General features: G+C 39.8%; 1 protein-coding gene across 16 annotated transcripts in view; it reads left to right on the top strand.

Moving 5' to 3' along the window:
• The window catches only part of Bank1 (B-cell scaffold protein with ankyrin repeats 1), a 290,528-nt gene that overhangs the window by 69,960 nt on the left and 199,482 nt on the right, over positions 1-21,086 (top strand). For all 16 annotated transcript variants that reach the window (XR_015666973.1, XM_087629369.1, XM_087629372.1 and 13 more), the window contains 3 exon segments: positions 1,848-1,999; positions 9,189-9,327; positions 15,147-15,286. Coding sequence is in view for 15 of the 16 variants with exons in the window: in XM_087629369.1 (XP_087485495.1) it covers positions 1,848-1,999; positions 9,189-9,327; positions 15,147-15,286 (431 nt within the window). In the remaining variant the exon portion in view is untranslated.

Genomic DNA, 21,086 nt, shown 5'->3' with positions numbered 1-21,086 from the left:
ATGTTCAAAGCAGCCAGGTAACCATAGTGACCATATATCACATCACCTAGAGATGGATAGTTTAGTTGAAAGCTTCATTTTCATAGCAACCAACATAAGAGAAAGTTCTGCTAGCCGCCATTCAAGGTGCCAGATGCCTGCTGGAGAGGCTTTTGGTAATCCCTGGAAGAGTGTTCCTTAAGGGTGCCTGCAATGAGTGATACCATCAGCAACGCCATTCCTAACAATATCTAGAAGTGTTTAATTCTCTGCTAAAGACCTATGAGAAGAGTTGGGTCCCTCTAAGGTGTCACAGGTTAATTTTATGATTTTGTATATTAATTTTACTTAGAAGGAAGACAACTCTTTCAGTTTGCTCAGACTGAGGTGTGATACAGGGTTTCCTGACACCCTGACATCACTGAAGCCAGAAAACTCTTAAGCAAACTGAAAAGAGTGGCCAATCCTAACTGAAGGCAGGAGAAAGGACACTAATGCTGGGGTAGTAAAGAAATAGCAGCCACTCATACCAGCCAGGATTGGGGGTGGTTGGGCACCTTTAACGAGTGAATACTGTTCATGTCTGCAACTTGCCTTTAAAATGGCATAATAGCCCTGTCTGGTGACATGGAAGCATTCCTATTCCTCCGCCCAACAGCAAGAGCCCGTCCTGGAAAGGCAAACTCAATTGACATGCCCAGGCCAGCTTTTGTAGAAATTCCTAAAAATTACAGATGTGATGTCATTCTGAAAAACCCTAATTTAAGCTGTATGGTCTGAATAAACACACTTTGGGTTTTTTGACACTGAGTAGCTTTTTAAAATAGGTTTATTATTCATAACATTTTTTTTATTTTTTCCTTCAACTGCGAACAGTTTGGATAATTGAGATTAATGCTCCTGTTACATGTTAAACAATGCAAACACCCGTCCCTTAACCCATCTCTAAGCTCTGAAATGCATAGTGATATATTTCATTGTTCCTAGAATTGCCATTTGAATGGAATCACTTATTTTCATAGAACACTTATATATTTTGATTAGTATACATATTTTATTATTTGTATTTCTATATGTGCATATTTATCTAGGTAAGTATATGCATCTATGTGTGAGTGTCTAAGGAGGCTGGGAAGCTAGAGTCAAAGGCAGTTGGGAGCTGCCTGATATGGGTGCTGGACCTGAACTACTTGGGTCTTCTGGAAAAGCACTAAGGGCTCTGAACTGCTAGGTCACCTACCCGTCATGAGTCTCACTGTTAAACTTAGTGAGTAGCGTTATTTTACTTAATAGTTGTTTAATATTTATGCTTTAGCCCAATGTTCTGGAACGCATTATGTAACCCACACTGGACTTGAACTTTTAGCACAGCTATCTTTTCCCGCTTGCAATTCTGGAGTTGGCAGGTGTAACAACCATTCCCGGCTTATAATTAGTACTTAAAAATTAGAATATCTATGTATGTGTGTGTATACACACACACACACACACACACACACACACACACACACATATATATATATATATATTAGTACTTCGGCTTCAGTGTACTAACTGAACTTTTTTACAGTTGTCACATGAAGTGAATTTTCTAATATTGCACTAGCTTATTAATAGCAATGGAAAACCGTGATATTTGAAAGTTTTGTGAAGATTTGACAAGCAGATGAACATATAATCACATAACCAGTGAGGCTTAGTCATAAGTACTGTAATAGTATTCAATCAAGACATTATTTTAATGATAAAGATTATTATTTCAACTGTCCAAGACTCACTCTCTGTACTGATGAAATTTGTTCCCCAGCAATTGGTCTTTTAGTAGTGGATGGGATGATAATAACTTGTATTCGCGTAATTTATTACAGGTCCTGAAGACTACCTTGAGGTCAGCCTTCCGACAGACTCAAGAGCAAAATACTCTGAGGACCTACGTGGACAGAAGGGAACTGATGACCTAGCAGCTTTGCGACCATCTGTGCCTAGGGTACTAGTGCTTCCTGGGGAAATTTCATGTGAGGTCAGTGCTGGCGGCCTTTAAGTGCCCTGTTGTTTTCATAAACACTACATTTTACCACAATGTGATTTCACTTTGCTCTCTTTCCCAACCCTGTCCCAGAACCTAGAATACTAAGTAGTGCCTAGTGGGCATTTAATACAAATGCTTGACTTTTATAAAACATGACTTGACACTTTAAAAAAGATACACATGCTGTATATATATTTATGTATATATATATGTATGTATGTATAAATACATATACATATATAAATATATGTATAAATACATATAGAAATACATATATATATAAAGCTACTTTTAATAACTTGATTTCACAACAAGCAGATTAAATATTTTATTTTCCTAAAGGGATATTCACTGTTGAATGGTACTTAAAATCACTTATTTTTATCACCATTTAAAAATTGTAAATGTGTTATGGGATGGTGATACCATGCAAGGTAGAAGAATTAATCTCTCAGGAATAAGAATACAGTTAGAGGGAGGGCTTGGAGAAAGTAGCAATATAAAAGCATATTTGACGTTTCTTCCCCTATGCCTGTCTTGGATTGAATGAGTAAACTTAACCATGGGAAGAGTTTGGATCTTGGTGCTGAATCTCAATAGCTATGGTGTCCTTGGGTGAAAAGGACCCCAAAAGAACCTTATGGGAGATTCTCGAAAAGGTCCGTCTAGAAGAGGCTGGTGGCTTTCCATGACCTGACATCAGGAGGTCTCTGATGCTTTCCCTCAATGCTGTGGTCAGCAAAGCTGAATGTTCTGTAGGGTTACTGAAGTTTGAACTCCTTACTTTCACCCAGCATGCTGTTCTGACAGAATTGTTCCTTTAAGTCACTTTCCTGTCTGTGCTTGAGGAACTAGAACCACTTGGACACTACCACAGACATGCTGGAAATTTGAACTGTGTACTTTCCAGATAGCAGACATAGACGCATAGGCAAGTTGCCACATGGGTAACAGAATGGGTAGCTTACGTTGGGGAGAAAGGGGCTAAGTAGCCAAAGATGTCAGCTCCCATGGAGTCGGAAACAATGGAAGGAACAGGAAAGAAAGGTAATAAAAGCAATGTGATCTAGTCTCAGATAGATGAAATCAAAGTAGGAAATAAAATGACACTTGGAGTAAAAATAGTTCCCCAGGAGTTATGCAATGAGTCTAAAGAGCTGATTTAAAAACTATCTGCGGCAGTATAATTTGAGTATTATAAAACCCTCCCTGTATTAGTCACAGGAAAATTGAAACTCAGTAGCAGGCTTCAGTCGTCTTCAAGCCGACATTTCTTCTGCCACTGACTCGTCCAGGGTCCTTTCAATAGATCATCGTGGGCTTTTCTTCTTTTTTATGGCTATAGATAGAATTCTTTCAGGCCTGATAAAGTTAGGTTATTTCAATATCAAATCTGTCTTGAGAACCCTACTTTTGAAGAGAAACCCTAGAAGTCAAGAGATCATAGAAGACATTTTAAACTCAGCATTATGCTCCAAATTTTCAAGATAATCTCATCCTTTGGACCAAAAATAGTTACCCCAGACAAATCTTGGGCTCTCGGTAAGTAGTTCTTAGCATAACTTGAAGCACCACAGAAAAGGCCATTTGGTTCCAGCTGAGTGAAAATTGTGTTTCTGGTTTCCCTGAAGAATGTTCAGTGTACGTCAATTATCTGGAGTGACAACCTTTGAACTTCACCTTCTTTCTGAGAAGTCTTCTAGGTAGTGTGTCGGCTGAGACCCGAGACCAATGCCTCTTCTTAAAAGGGACAACAGAGATTTCTCTGGGATCCTAACACTTCCAGAACCTACCAGAGCTATCGCTGACAGTTTCTAGGCAATTGGGAGTGAGCCTCATTCATACCTAGCATGGTTAAAACCCATTGCGTGGTTCTGTGTTTCCAACATGCTGATGTGACCATGTCTGATAAGGGCACAGACTTCCTTCCTTGTGAAGAGAATTGGTTATTTGGTGTTCCCTCCTCCCCACCATGTTCTCCAGCACCACTCCTGCCCTGTTGCTGCTGGCGGTACAGAAACTGGGTCTATGGACCTGCCTCTTACAGTGTTTCAGCTCACCATCCGCTCTTGTTCTTCAGAGATGGTTTTTATAAACTGCTAACTGAGGTAGAGCTTTAAGCTGTTCACTGCCTGTGATCGCACGAGCTGGGGAACATCGAGCCTTCTGCTGTGTAACCTTTCCCAGAACCTTTCTTTTTACACGTTATCAATTCCATGAGCCTTGACGATCTTGTTCCCCTTCCAAAACAGGAGAAAAATGTGATTTTTCTCTTTAGTATTGATCCATTGTTCTACTTATAAGGGTTATTCCCTTACTCCTTGAGAAATAAATAAGTAGGTGTATTCTGTGTACAGAATTATATTTTATTTTTTATTAATTAACTATTTTATTTTTTTACATTCCAAATGTTGCTCCCCTCCTGGTTCCCCTTCACAGAGTTCTTCCTCCATCCTCTCTCCCACTCTGAGAGAGTGTCCCCCTCCACATCCCCACACTCTGGGGCATCAAGTCTCTAAGGGGTAAGGCTCATCGTCTCCTACTGAGGCCAGACAGGACAGTCCTCTGCTGCATATGTGCTAGGAGTCTCTGACCAGCCTGTGTATGCTCTTTGGTTGGTGGATAGAGCCTTTCTTTACGTTTCTATAGGACTGCATACTTTGTTCTGTCTTAACATAGAGCCTTTTCATGTGTTTATTGCTCAGGACATTTGGCTTTGTAGCACATTACTCTGGATTTTGTATTGCAGGGTAACAGTTATAAGGAATTTGGTGTTACTTAGGTCTGCCTAAAGTATCCATTGCTCAGATAACACACCCATTTTCACCTTTCTGATGGAATCCACATGGAAGGAGTTTGTGGATGATATTTAGAGCAGCAACCTTTGTTCACACTGTCCAAGGCTTCACTGATGTGACTCTATAGTGGTTCTCCACTGGGAAGAGTTTTCCCTTCCTTTTATAGGGGTAGACGCTGAGTAAAACTGCAAGCATCTCTGATTATCACAATTGCTCCTGACGTCTAGTTGATAGGAACCAGAAGATGCAAAATATTACATAATGCACAAGGCGCACTCATGACAGTAGCTTATCTTATCCAAAGTAGCAATCCTACTAAAGTTAAGTTCTGTCTCCTGGTGTACACCCACAACAAATGAGTCATCATCTCTGCTGCCTAATGGTGGCACTAAGAACTCATGCTCCAGCCTGAGGCTCAGTGAAGCTGGCATAGTTGTCCTGTGCTCACTTACTTTGTGAGACGTGTCAGCTCCTTCGTGATTCTGTTAACATCTTCCACACATCTTACATAAAGCTTTCAGAAGTACTCTTCTCAGAACCCTCGCCTCTCCTGCTCTTTCTGTGAGTCCCCATCAAAGATGATGTAAGGAAGTCTCTCTCACCTCCACAGAAGCATAGCAGTTGAAAGCAAGCTTTTTCCCTTCGTCTTGTTTTTTTCTGTGTGGAAGATCCTTCACGTATCCCTACCCCTTCCTTCTAATTCTTTTTCTACTGGCATGGGGCAAATTGGTGTTGACTGCAGAAGCCCATGCAGTAAGTTCACCAAATCCCATGAGCCTATCTTCTTTGAGGTGTAATCTTTTAACATAAAGTAGTCATGAATGTGTGAAAAGGCCATTGGTCACTGTGTAAAAGCCTTAGTGAGCTGACAGTAATCTATTGGGCTCTCCATCTTCTACCTTTGTTTAAATTTCAGCCCAAACACCCAAGCAAAACTGCACTACATAACTTATTTTATTATAGACTAAATCACCATCTTTTTTATGAATGTTAAGTTTTCTGAATAGTCAGCTACCTTTAGAGTTTATAAGTAGCAATGATCATAACCCATTATTTCTGTGAATTCTTGGATCCCCCAATAAAGGACTCAAGCTTGGGGTCAAAAAGACTAAATGGCAGCTTCAAAATTGATAAAAATAAATTCATGATATCTGAACATCATAAAGCTTTTTTTCTTGGATCAAATGTAGCCATGAAACTAAAGCCAGAGCTTCTGTCCTGGATTAAGCACTTCACTTCAGGGAGATGTAGATGGATGTAAGGCCCCCACATGGAGGGTGGTTAGTGACAGTGCCTAACATATTCACCTCAAAACTGTCATATTTTCAGACATATTGTATTTTTAGAGGATTCGCTAAATCCATAATGCTCAGAGGATATTAAAAGGATATATCAGAGTATTGTGGATAAAAATGCTATCAGAGCATTTTGGATGAGGAGACCTAACAACGGATAAAAAGGTTGACTTAGTAATGGCCGAGTACAGATGTAGATGTGAACGTGTTAGTGCTCGCTTGAGAGTTTTTAAGTTCTCGCAGGCTAAAGTTAGAGGGAGGATACTATAAAATATGAGTGGGACTTTGGTAGAAAGCATAGCTGTGCGGAACCAGAGCAAGGAACCAGAGCTGATCAACAAGGCAGCATCAGCTTTAAAGAGTTCCAGCTACTTAACTTGCAGAATGAAAATGCAAAGCCCTGTGTTCAAATTTAGTTTGCATTTCAGGGCAATGGCAGCAAACTATTCAACCAATGGTTTTTAAAGCCCCTTTGAGTCCCGTGTGCCTCTGAGGGTCTTGGATGCAAGAAAGCAGACCATGGTGCAAACGAAGATGCGGGTGCTTCCCTTAGGGCGTCTTCTACTTGCAACTTTTTGCTGGAATGGTTGGGTGGGTGTTGGGTGGGGGAAAGGGGATAAAATTTGAAATGTAAATAAGAAATATCCAGTAAAACACTTAAATGTTAAAAATCAAGGTGGCATCCTGCCCTGTATTATGGTGGGACCCCGGTGCATAAGTAGCATCATATGTAGGGCTTCTCAGAAATGAGAGTGACAGGCCTTAGAGAATAAAGAGTTTGGAGAGCACACCTGAGCTTAGCAGTTCCAGAATCAAGCAAGGAGTGACATAGGCATTGAAAAGAACACTGAAGAGTGTTCAACAATGGCTAGTGAGAGCTAGAGCCAAAATGAAACGTGAAGTCATTGGGGTTGAGTGAGAGATGCGAGGACATTGAACGTATGAAGTGCAGATATGACTATGTTCCTTAGAAGCCGTCATGTTACCTGTCAGGGACAGGAGCAGAAGCTGCAATGATGGCAGGTCCTGTGAGGTGGGTTCTGTTCTCTCATGTAAAGAGAAACTTAAACCAGACTTGGATAAATATTTGGAATGTGACTACTACTAAGAATGCCTGAAGTGGACCTGAGCGATTGGTGGCGTTACAGAGCGGTTGTAGGAAGGCCGGGGTGTTCCCCACTAAGATGGGATTTTTACTGGTGTGTGACTTTGCTTAAAGCAATAACACAAGAGTAAGAAACATTTGAGTTGGTGGCTTTTTAATAAATGTGTCTTGCAAGTGTACCTCTGAGGTTCCTATTGACTCTTAGGATGATTTTACAATGACAAGGACTTTTGGCAGATGATATCTGAGAAAATCACTAAATAGTTTACTTTTCACAGCATCAGATAACATAATATAAGAATAATGTGGATCTGCAAGTTTGATGATTCTTAACAGGTTTTATAATATAATATTAAATTGTATTACTTGTCTTCTCCATTTCAGAACTAACTAGGGTGTGTCTGTGTATGTGTGTGTCTCTGTGCGTGAGTGTGCGTGAGTGTGTGTGTGCACGTGTATACATGCAGTGCATGCATACATGTGTGTATATAAATTGTGTGTTTTGTGTGCACATGTGTGTGCATGTACATGTTTATCTGAGTTTCAGTTTGTGTTTGAGATGATACCCTTATATAAACAATGTATGTCATAATTTCTATAAAGTAGATAGACATCTAAAATGCTTATCCATTCCCAATCTCTATATTAACTTCATTCTTCTTGGTTATTATATACTATTCTAGATTTAGTACCCCAAAAAAAACAGTCTCTATATTTTTACCTCTGTTCACAGCTCAAACTTCTCCAACATAATTAAATCTTGAAATTTTCAGTTGTGTAACTTTAGTCATGTCAGAAACCATCATAGGCCCTTATATAAGAACTTCTACTACACAAACTGTGGAACTTTGTAATATTAATATTTTCATTGTGTTTTAATGTAAGAGGTTCGAAACTTAAATTTGTTAAGTTTATGCAGACATAGACAGAGAGAGGGGGAGAGGGGGAGGGGAGCGGGAGAGACAGGGACAGGGACAGGGACAGGGGGATGGAGACAGAGATAAACGGAGTAATGAATTGTTGAAATGTCAAAAAAACACACGTGAGAAAGGACTTGACTGAACTGTTGCTGTGTGTGCAATGGTCTGAGTTCTGAGACCCTGCAGTGCAAAGCGATCGATGTTCAGGAAGAAGGGAGGGTAAAGGATGTAATTGTGTTCTCACTGATCTCAGTTGTAAAGCGTGGTTGGGGATGGAATCGAATTTGATAGCTATTAAAGTAATTAATTTAAAATGCAGTGAGTCGTGAACTTATGTATATCTGAACATGGTTGAAAATACAATAGGACAGACGGATTGACTGACAGTTTAGCAGTGGAGCAGAGACTGAAGGAAAGGTCACCCAGAGAGGCCACCTGGGGATCCATCCCATATGTAACCACCAAACCCAGTCACTATTATTAATGCCAAGAAGAGCTTGCTGACAGGAGCCTGATATTGATGTCTCCTGAGAGGCTCTGCTAGAGCCTTACTGATACAGATTAAGATGCTTTCAAGCAACCATCAGACTGAGCACAGGGACCCCTGTGGAGGAGTTAGAGAAAGGACTGAGGGAGCTGAAGGGGTTTGCAAACCCATAGGAAGACCAACAATATCAACCAACCAGAACCCCCAGGGCTCCCAGAGACTAAACCACCAACCAAAGAATACACTTGGGGGGACCCATGGTTCCAGCCACATGTGTAGCATAGGATGGCCTTGTCTAGCATCAATAGGAGAAGAAGCCCTTGGTCCTGTGAAGGGTCATTTCCCCAATATAGGGGAATGCCAGGGTGGTGAGGTGGGAGTGGGTGGGTGGGAGGGGAGAGCATCCTCATAAGGGGGAGGGGAGGAGGAAGAGGGGGGAACCTGAAAAGGGGATAACATTTGTAATGTAAATACATAAACTATTCAACAAAAAAGAGTTTGACCACTGATGAATGCTGCAGGCACTTTGGTGAGGGACCACTCTTTGAAGTGCTTGATGTATTGTATCTTTACAGAGTCCCGGTGAGATATCCATTCTGTTGAAAGACGAACTAACTGGTGAAATTCTGGAAGTTGAATTTGCGTCGACCAGCAAGCGCCTCCGAGCTCGGCCCGCACGCTGGAGTAAGAGTGTCTGGCGTATGAAAGCTGCAGGTGAGAAATTTCGTGTTTTAATAAGAATAAAACCTCTCCCTGAGTTCCCTTCCTGTGATTTATGATACATGGTTTCACTTCCCTGCAGAAACTGAGTCTGCTCTGCAGGTGCTTCCTGTGTTAATTCATACATGTTCAACGTTGTTATTATTAATCTGATTTGCAAAAGGGAGATTGTGTAAATCCTCCGAACTTCGTTTGTATACCGTTTAGGGGAACAGCAGCCAGTAACATCAAACATTACTAAGTATGTCAGTGAGAAGACGTTGATATATAGTAGCTGTTAAATATGGAACTAAATTTATTTCCTTTATGTAGCGTGAGGATTCACATATATTTAATTTTATTAAAGAACTTTCTGTTTCCTTTTTTTTCTGTCTTCAGTCCTAGCCTTGGAAAATTCTTGGCTGTTTTATAAAGCCTAATTCTTTTTCAATATTTTCTTTTTTTAATTGGATTTTTTTTATTTATTTACATTTCACATGTTATCCCCTTTCTTTGTTTCCCCTCTGCAAACCCCCTATCACATTCCCCATTACCCTGCTTCTATGAGGGTACATCTAGCCTTCACAGGATCAAGGGCCTCCCCTCCCATTGATGCCAGATAAGGCACCTTTAGCTCCTTCACTGCTTCCCCTAACTCCTCCACTGGGGTCCCTGTGATCAGTCCTATGGTTGGCTTTGAGCATCCCCATCTGTATTGGTCAGGATCTGGCAGAGTCTCTCAGGAGACATTCATATCAGACTCCTGTCAGCAAGCACTTCTTGGCATCAGCAATAGTGACTGGGTTTGGTGTCTGCATATAGGATGGATCCCCAGGTGGAGCAGTCTCTGGATGGTCTTTCCTTCAGTCTCTATCCCAATATTTGTCCCTGTATTTCCTTTAGACAGGAACAATTCTGTGTTAACATTTTGGAGATGGGTGGGTGGCCCCATCCCTCAACCAGGAACCATGCCTAAACTCTGGATATGGTCTTGACAGGTTCTCCCTCCTCTTTGCGGGGTATTTCAGTTAATGTCAACCCTGTGGAGTCCTAGGAGGCACTTGCTTTCCTAGCATCTGGGACTTTCTGGTTGGTACCGCCACTTTCCCATCCCCCATTGCTACACACCTCTGTTCAATTCCATGACCCTCTGTACATCTCCCCCATCTGCTCCCATACATGATTCTGCCCCTCTTTTTCCCCTCCCCCTCCTCTCCTCCTCCTAAGTCCCTCCCACCCACTACTACCCTTGATTATTTTGTTCCCCCTTCTAAGTAGAACTGAAGAATCCACTATTTGGTCTTCCTTCCTCTTGAGCTTCATGTGGTCTGTGAGTTGTATCATGGTGCTTGAGAATAGAGATTTTTATGACTGAGTTACCTCACTCAGGATGATAGCTTTCTAGATCTGTCCATTTGCCTGTGAATTTCATGAAGTCATTGTTTTTAATAGCTGAATAGTATTCCATTGTGTAGATGTACCACATTTTTGGTATCCGTTCTGTTGAAGGACATCTGGGTTGCTTCCAGTTTCTGCCTATTATAAATAAGGCTGCTATGAACATAGTGGAGCATGTGTCCTTGTTATATGTTAGAGCATCTTTTGGGTGTCTGCCCAGGACCACATCTACATTATTGTTCTCGTCCTATTCTATCTCATTTGTGAAGCTAATCATTTGATTATTCATTTTTCCTTGCTCCATGCTAAACTGTGTTAGACTCTAAATTTAAGACAGACTAAGCATACTTCCTCATAATACAATCTGCTTGTCCTGAAACAAAAATTAGCTTATCAATTCTGGAAAGTTTTTACATAAATGGAAGAATATTTTGTGCTGGAGAAATGGTTGGACAGTTAAGAGTACATATTGCTCTTACAGAAACCCAAGGTTGATTCCCAATACCTACAGTTGTAAGATGAGCTTCCCCCAACTTTCTATATTTCTAGCTCCTGGGGATTTGACACTCACTCTGGTTTCCACCGGCATCTATTTTCACATACATGTACCCATACATAGATATACATAAAAAATTAAAAATAGTGAAAATAAATATTTTTAAATGTAAGACTACTTATTTTATGGCATTTTTTTAAATTGAGCACACAATTATAATATAAAACTTCAGAAATATGAACTTTATAAATATCTTATATAAAACCGTATTTACTCTTACGGATATGGAAATATAAAATACTCATAATTGCAAAATATGCAAATTAAATAAATTAAGTAAGAAGCTAGGGATTATTCACTGTATTTATATTTCTAAGCAAGTATTGTTTATTAAATTTCTCTGTGGATCTCTCACCCAGCTGGCAGTGAAGTTGAGTTCTCAGAAGCAGAGTCTTTATTCCAGTGATTTACAAACATTCAGACATAGTTTCCTATTATAGAGAAACACGTAGAAATGTGGAGGGAAGATTCTCTCTCTCTCTCTCTCTCTCTCTCTCTCTCTCTCTCTCTCTCTCTCTCTCTCTCCTTTTATTTTCTTCTTCCTAGTCCCTACTACCCTTGTCAGGTTTTTAAATGACTAAGTGAATGGCAATTTCTAAGTAATTCGTACTAGGGATCAAAGTAAATGTAGTTAAAATAAATCAATACAGAAATGTCAATATCACAAATTAAGAAGCACTTAAATAATATTTCTCAAGTATCGGATCAAGTTGTCCAATAAAAGTAGTCAAATTACCTAAGATTTGTGCTTGGTATACTGAATGCCCAGAGTAGTGGAACGAATAAAATACAGCAAAGTTACTGAAACAATCAGAAGAAAACATTTTTCAAACATCTTAACACTAAGACTAAACTTTCATAAGATACTTTAAAGAATAAGAAAGAAATATAATAATAGACAAGTAGAATTTTATTAAAATAAAAATTAAAACAAACAAAAAACCCAAAATACACACACACACACACACACACACACACACACACACACACACACACAAGAAAAACCTACAGCACAGCAAAGGAAATGATTGACAGAGTTAAGAGACAGCCAACGAATGGGAGAAAGTATTTACGAACTCTTTGATAAGAGATTAATGCCCAGAAAATATATGAAATTCAACACCAGCAGAGTAGTCCTATTATTTCATGTGTGTGCGTGTGCGTGTGTGTGTGTGTGTGTGTGTGTGTGTGTGTATTTGTGTGTTTTGCTGTTTTTTAATTTGGTTTGCTTGTTTGTTTCCTTCTTTGCTTGTTTGTTTCCTAAAGAGAGAGAGAGTTGGATAGATGAGGAAGAAAGAGAGAGATGGGAGGAGGTGGGAAGGAGCAAAGCTTGATCCGAGTATCATGTGTAAATTTTCAGTTACAAAAGAATAGGAAATCATATACATAGACACGTAAAAGAAGTGACCAACACATATGAGGTAAAATGCTCAAGATCCCTAATCATCAGGAGAAAAAAGGGCAACCAGGAGGGATGACCACCTCACTACATCAGAATGGCTATTATCAAAGGACACAAAGTAACAAGCCCCAGAGAGGATGGGGGAAGAGAATCTCTAACCTGTTGCTGAGAATGGAACAATGCAACATTATGGAAAGAAGTTGAATATACCATTATCATCTGACTCCATAGGTCCAATCAGAAGTATACCCTGAGGGAAAAAAATCATCTTATGTGCAGAGCACCCTGCACTGCCATGTTGATTGCAAGAATTGTCCACAGTAGCCACGGAGTGAAATTCCCATCCATACTCATTAATAGAGAAATAGACAAAACAATATCTGTACTTTATGTGCACTTGTATGAATATTATTCAACCATATCAAAGATAAAGCTGTATACTAATAACAAGTTGAAGGAAAATAAAGAACACTAAGGGGAAACAAGCCATTTAGAGAAAGACAGATATCACTAAGTGTCACTCACTTGTGGAACTTGAACTGAGCTTAATCTTAGAAACTGAATCTGTAATTTTTGAAATTTTGAATTTTTTATAAGAGATAACACCGGTGCCACGTGTTTTTTCAGCTGGTAACAATGCAAGAAAAATCCAATACCGTATTCAGTGATGCTCGGATGGAAGGAAATTCTCAGACTCCTTTCTTCCCCTTTGACCTATTTCACCATTGCCCTCAGTTTTTTACCTGAGAGAATGCATCTGGTTAGGGGCCTACCCACCCTACCAGCTCAATAATTGGATGTTTCTCTAATCACTTGATTTTCCCAGGGACCTAATTTTTCCTATGGCTAAAGCAATTTGAAATTACTATAGTTTCAGCTTCGAGCTAAGTCTTAAGAACATGGTAAAGTTTTCAACTAGAAATATTAACTAATTTCTAAGCAGAAGAAACAAAGTATTCCTCCGATACCAACAACATCACGAGGAAACAAACCTAACAGCGCGGGGGGGGGGATCTAATTAAAAGTTGAAAGAAATATGTAATGCATGAACAAAAGCATTGAATTTTTATTAATTATGAAACTGTGCTCTAGATAATATAAATTATATCTTCTTATCTCATGCAAAGGGTAGTGTTGGGAGAACTTGCTTACTGTGCTGAACTTTTATGGGAAAGAAACAATTGATCAGTAAATTTATGTTCAGTGTGTGGTTTCTAGGTATTTTTCTGGAAAAGAATTTTAAAATGTTTTAATCTGAAACCATACATTAAGCTGAAGCCAGTTACATAAAGTCTATTGAAACCAATTTTATTCAGTTCTAGCAACACCAACTTCCTCTCAACCACACACTCCCCACATTAGCTCAGAACATGCATGTTATAACGTTGACTCTGATGTTATTTCTCTCATTCTCATTGGATGTCTATTTGGGGGGAAAACTGTGATATATTCTGGTGCATAGCATTTTATAAAACAAGTAAAATGTCTCTTCAAGAATGAGAAGATAGAAATTTTAGTTTCTTGATCCTGTTTGGTTTCAGATTCCTCTTGTTGGCTTTCCATTTACCTGAGCTAAATGACAGGGTGTGCTTATTTCTTCACAAGGTGACATGTGAAGAATTTTTAAGAAAGTTAAGCATTCATAGCTTAAGATGCTGGTCTTTTCATGAGACTTCTGAACTCCAGAGTTTGCATGACATTTCCAGGAGAATTTGAATAATCTCTCAATGACAGAGTAAAAGCTGTTCAAATTTATCCTTTGAGTAGTTCCAAAGGCAAACTTTGCTTAAACTTGTTACACTAAAACATTATTTTTAAATTAAAATAATTGTTTATTTTTTATTTTTTAATGAAAGGCCCCAGGTTTTTAATGTAATTTTAATTCTGTTGGTATATTACAGTAGAATCCAAAGTACAGTTTGTCAGTCATTTGAACAACTTGTTTACAGAAAGGCTTCAGACGGACAGGTGGATGACTTGGATGGATGGATGGATGGATGGATGGATGGATGGATGGATGGATGGATAGATGGATGGATGGGTGGGTGGATGGATGGGTGGATGGATGGATAAAAGATTGACTAGATGGAAAGATGTATAAATGTAGGGAGGGAGAGATGGGAGGGAAAGAAGGAGGGAAAAAAGGAGAGAGGGAGGAAGGGAGGGAGGAAGGACTGGAGGGAGCAAGGAGGGAGGGAGGGAGGGAGGGAGGGAGGGAGGGAGGGAGGGAGGGAGGGAGCAAGTGGGAAGGGAGGGATAACCCAGAAAGAATCCTGAAGATTCTGGATACATTTGCTTTCCCCCGGATCTCTCATTCTAATCAGTTGCTACATTTTTCTAAATTTCAATCAACCTTACCTCAACATAAAATTTCTAGAAACATTCATGTAATTAATTGTATTTCTTCTTCCTAAAATTGAAACAAACACCCTGATAAGCATTATACTCTGCTATTAACTCTTCCTTGTGTTTTGTAAGATTTTCCAGCTGGTTTGGTCACTGTCAATATCTATTGTGATGGAATGATCAAGGCCACGACAGAGATCAAATACTATTCAGCAGCAAAAGCAACAGAAAGTCCATTTAGAGTGTCAGACCCGGACAAGGGTTTGTGCCAGGTAAGATGATCTGTCTAGAAGCAAATCAAGTGTGTGCTAGAGGGCTGATGCGGGGAGAGAGGAGCCTTGATTTGGTGCATGGTTTAGAGAATGTGAATGGATGGATGATCCACATGAAGGGAGGAAGCCACCCTCTGAGGCGCAGAGATACAGACCCATTACTTTGCTTCAGTCAAGTCACTCCTGATAATGCCAGCCAGAGACAGCTTGTCCATTACAACGTGGCTATCGGGACAGTTCTATTTAAAGCAATTACAGAGCAGATAGATAAGAGAAGAGAGAGAATCAAAGAGCACCATTGAGAAATGAATTTCTTTACATAGAAGGGGACAGCACAAAACAGAAGAAAATCAGACTGTGGATCTGATGCTTTAAGGCTCTGTCAGATGACCCCAGCTACCACCAAACAGGGAGAACTTGGAAAGAATCTTGTATCTGCATTCACGTGGACATTTTTAGATTGTTCTGACTTTCATTCCTTACTGTTACCTGATAGTCAAAATTATTGAATCAGACATGTTCATTAAGAATTCTAGATAGGTCAGGCGGTTGGAGCACACTCAAGAGGTAGAGACAGGTAGATCTCCATGAGTTCAGAGGATAGCCTGGTCTACTGAGCAAGTTCCAGGACAGCCACGGCTACACAGGAAAAAAACAACAAACAAGCAATCAGATAAATTGTGGCATGAGGAAGAGTCCCCAGATCTTTCCTCTCACGTGACAAAATGTTGCTTAGAGATGGGGATTTCATGATGGATGACCCATCCTTGACATGTTTTCTTGTGTAGGTTATATGAAAGATTTTTCAGAAAGCTTAAGGTATTAAGTTTGGTTTCTGCATTAAAAAAAACTTTTAATAGGAAGAAATCGGGTTTTATATGAAAATATATCACTTATACGTTTGTTCCAAGGAGTTTCAAAATGAAATAAATATTTTAATGTGAAATAGAAATTGTATAAGATTTGATGCTATAAAGGAAGTAGGAAAGTGTGGGGATTATTGTTCTTTCTGTTTGTTTGGTTGGTTGATTAGTTTTCTTTCTTTATACTTACAGTTAGAATTATAAACATGGCTTAATTGTCTGGCTGGGAGAGCAGGTCAGGAGGGAGTAGAAGAGAAGGGAGGTTTGGTTCAAACAGTGTGATCTTCGCATTTACCTTTGAAATCTGTAGCAAAACTGTCCAGGACAGTGATGTCGACAGGCTGGCAAGATCCTTTTGTGACTGACAGGGGAGGCTTGACTTACTTTGTGCCACACTTCAGCATTCTTCTCTGTGAGTGGTACATTTTAGGACAATGGAAAAGCCAAATGTCTTAGGAAAGAATGGAGAGTGAAATGCCATTTGTCAGACTGGAAAGTCTGGAGACGTTTGACAAGTCATCTATATTGCAGTAGCAAAACAAGGGCAAACATAATAGCTTGAAGTCCAGATTACTTCCTTTTCTTGTGTCAAGTCTACCTTACCTTGTCTTGTATTAAAAATTCTATTCATAACTAAAACTTAATAAAGGGAATAGAAAGTATTCTCTGTCTATGGTTGGTGCAGAAGTAGTTTCCAAATACATGACTGTAGCACTGGGTTTAATGCCAAGGGGCAGTTAGTACATAGTGAAAATTTCAGGTAGGGCTTCTGGACATAGTTCTTTTTTAGGATAAAGTATGTGCAAGTTATGATTTCTACTGTAGCTTGAAGTAAATGTGCAGATTTTAGGAATCTAGAAAAAACGCTAATTTATTTTGACCCCATGTCTGAAATGGGAGGTGAGAAAAGACTGTGGCTATGCTATAATTTTTCCCTCCCCAAGGCCCAGGAGCCTGTACAGGGAAGACGGACTGGATTGCAGTTTTGCTATTAGGATCAGCATGCACACTGAGTCTCCAAAGTCAGAGCTAGTCTAGCCTGTGGACAGCAAATTTCCCACTGGCAAAGAGAGACATTAGAGTTAAGGTTAAAGTACCTGAATGGGGAGACATGTGAGGATTTTGCTACTGACCTGACCTCAGGGCCTAGGGATTATTGGGGGATTAAGGGAAGCACAGTGGGGTCTTGGCAAGTACACTGGGCCCTAGGCCAACTTGAATGTTCTATCATAGGCTGGAATGAGTAGCCTTGCTTTAGTTCCACACCCTAGAGCATAGATTGCAGTGGACTGGGGATCCTCTAAATCTGCACAGTTATCTAAATTCACCGTAAGGAAGATCCTATATTTGACAGAGGAAGAACTACAGAAATATTTCCTTGGTGTGTTTTAAGGTCAGTCATGTACAAATTACTCTTGTGAGTTCAGAAAGAAAACTACAGTGATTATTTCCTTTTTATGACACTAAATCCAATAATTTGTATACTTTGCAAATGGCCCATTGAATACCTCTACTCAAAACGCAACACACATTGTAATCATACTCACCATAATTATTGTTTATTTGTAAGAAAATGTGCAGCAAGTTATGAGTTTGTCAACACCCTGCCTGCCTGGCTGAAATGGCAGACTGTAAAATCTGCTGTGAAGTTCGCACACGGTTCAAGGGCAGATATGATTTCAGTAAGTCTGAAATTACTGACAGGATTCTTCTATAGCCGCGTAAATGCTGCTGGGCATGTAATAGTCTAAACCCAGTGTGAGTTTGAGGAAAGAGTAATTAATGAGAAATCTGTGCATTTTGTTCCTCGGTTTTCCCAGAACTCACAACAAGAGACTTTACATGGTATTTAAAAGCTATTGAACAACAGGGCAACATGATCATTCTATGAGTTTTAATAAAGAATTAATGGAAGAACTAATTTTGTTTTGTTTTAGCCATGTCCATTAAGGTTTAGAACACTTTAACTCAATTAACTTAACGATCTATTTCTTCATCATTCCTTTTTTTTCCCGGAATGGTAAACTCTAAAATCCCAATCCTAATAAAGTCTCGATCCATAGTGCCATACTTAAAACAGACAGCTCTTCCTGTGAAAAAATATCTAACCTTTGTTTTGGTGGGGGGGGGCGGGGATAATTAAGATTCAAATACTGGAGTTAGAAATACTGCAATTTCTCTCTCACAAAGATAATTAAAACCTGTGAGGCTTTCATCCTATTTACACAAGTGTCTTGGGGACAGCAAAGTGTTATCTTTTTTCAAGAAATGACTATAGTGAAACTAGGTCAACTACTAAAAGAATATAGTAATTCTTAGTCATCTTGTTCTTTAAAAGAACTTTATGTTATTGGATGTCCCCTTGTGAGGACAGATTTTGTTCTAAGACCCTGCTTTTCTCTCTCCCCTTCTTCTCAGCTGCCAAGGGGAGTCACTTCCCTCTGCCTACACTTCTTGCCCAGTGACTCTGCCTTGGTACAGGCCTAAGAATGGTAATGCCAGCTGACCATGAACTGAAACCCCTGAAAATATGATCCAGCATCAATGTTTCCCCACTTGTCATAGCTCTCAGGCATTTTTTTCAGTGATGGAGGCCTCCCCAACACTAAAGTCAGAGGGGTTGGAATGAGGAAAGGTACTGGCTTGGGAACCTAACACAGTACAAGTGTGCCCAGTGTGTTCTAACACTATTAATGTCCTTAAGGGGAATTTCTTCACCCAGTTAAACTTGTGCTCAGAATAGTTTCTTTTGAAGATTCTCTTCTGGGAACCCCTTCTCTTTCTAGTAATTTTCTAAAATTTCCACTAGGCCCTTATCCGTGTCAAAATGTTGGTGCCAACCTTCCAATTTTCACCACCCCCTTTTGATGCAAGTGAAAATGCAGGGAGGGGCAATGGTGTTAGCTGGAGTGTGCAGTCGACTTTCTGTTCTCAAAGGACAGGAATATTCAACCTCATTTCTATGCCTGTGATAAAGGCTCTCAAACCTTTTCCAGAACCATCTCTTATCAGTGCATCCCTCCATGTTTCTTCAGTACGTCATTGTTCACCTTAGTATTCTTTTGAGGCTACTATGTGCTCATATCATGCAAAAATATATTACAGCACTGTTCTTCCTGCCCCCCAACACACTTGGTAAAAAGATGGATTTTTTTTCATCTTCATAAAGCCACCATCTTTCCCACAGTTACTTCCTTGTGTCTGGGTCACAGCTAGCATTTTATTACTTCAGAACATGAGGAAAACTCACTGACACCTTCTTTTCTAAGATTATTTGAATAACTTAGTGAAACTCTGTCAACCCAGTATGCAAAGGAGGTAGTGAGAGAAGTGAAAGCATCCCCTAAAAATACTTTGTGGTTCATATAGAGAATAACCCACAGTTCATGCAATCTCCACCTCTCAGAAGTGTGTTAGACCAGGCGATGAGGAACGGTGTTCTAATTCTTCGTCATGTTTCACTATTGCAATGGACCACAAGTTAGTGCACTTTGCCATTGACTGAGCAACTCCAGAGATCGGGGTAGATCATGAGCATAAGCTGTAATTCCTTATTAAAATGACAACCACTTAGTTTGCGAGAGCTGGGTTTCTTTCACACTAAAGGACTTTTTTGGGTGTCTAGTGAGGGATCTAGAATGCTTACTCTCCGTGGTTTCTTCAGACTCAAATAATCTGTAAGTTTATGTTCGAAAGTGCTGCATTCAGTTACTGCATTATAACAGATATGTGGAGGTTTTCTATGTCTTTTTAAATTTAAAGTTAATAATTACGCACATTGGCTGGCATGATGTGGTCTTCCAGCATGTTCGGAGCCTACTGATAAGATGCGGGTGATGAGTATTCTCTCCTCCGGATCATTTCTCGTCTGCACACTACTGGCTCCTCTCCTCCTGTCCTTGACAGTACGGAGTAGGTTATGCCTAGCTGTGGCCACTGCACTGCGTTCTGATTTTAGAACTTACCTCTGCAGGGAATGTTTTTGTGTACTCAGCCTCCTATGGCTGCCACCTTCACACTTCCCATTTCTCTGGTAGCCACTGTCCCGTGTTCATATTGAGCTCTTCTACCATCTACAGATGAAAGAAAGAAAGGGTGGAGTTTGCCAAGTTGATGAGCTCCAGATTCAGTGAGAGACCCTTTCTGAAGAAGATGGGTGGGTGGTGCTCAATGGAGCAAGGAAACCAGTGTTGGACCCTGGCTTCCATGTGCACACAGCCATATTAGGTACAAATGTACTCAACTTATATACATAAAGAATGTTTAATAAGAGCAATATAGCTTTACAGATACTGACCCTATTTTTCTGCATAAGTTAATCTCACTCCTCTTTTTCCTCTACCTATCAGGTATAATGCTATTTTGTTTCTCAAACTAGTTTCTGTAGTCTGCCACAGGGCCTTTGCACATCTCTTTTACACAATCTTCTCTTTTCCCTCACTGACCTCACTTAGTTCATTATAACTCGCCCAGAACATTTTAATTCCAGTGTGTTTTGTTTAGTGATATTCTCCTGTGATATCCTAATGTATCTCTTCATAATATCGATGACTTCTAACTTGATGTACACCTAGATGTACACTATTTCTCAAATTAAGGTCTGTCATTACATTCAAGGTCCTGAAGCACAAAATTCCCTATTCGTGTTTCTGTTTCATCATCAGAAGCACAGATATTGGTACTCTGATGCTAGGCATGCGATTGCTTGATATGTACTTTGAATGGAAGGTCAGTGAACGGTACACACTCAGTCTCAAATCACCAAATAATTAGAGCTCTGTGTTCCAACAGCCATTATAACACAGGCACAGACTTCTTGGGAGTTAGTGGAGCATAGCTGAAATATTAATGCGTCTGATAGAAGCAGAAATTGAAAGGACTTGGAGGAATATGGTTAAAGATAATGACTGTAAGAATTGTAGTAATGAGTCCAATGC

This window comes from Rattus norvegicus, chromosome 2 (genome assembly GCF_021556685.1).
Source record: "Rattus norvegicus strain SHRSP/BbbUtx chromosome 2, alternate assembly SHRSP_T2T, whole genome shotgun sequence".
NCBI lineage: Eukaryota > Metazoa > Chordata > Mammalia > Rodentia > Muridae > Rattus > Rattus norvegicus.
This window is presented reverse-complemented; position numbering and strand designations above follow the sequence as displayed.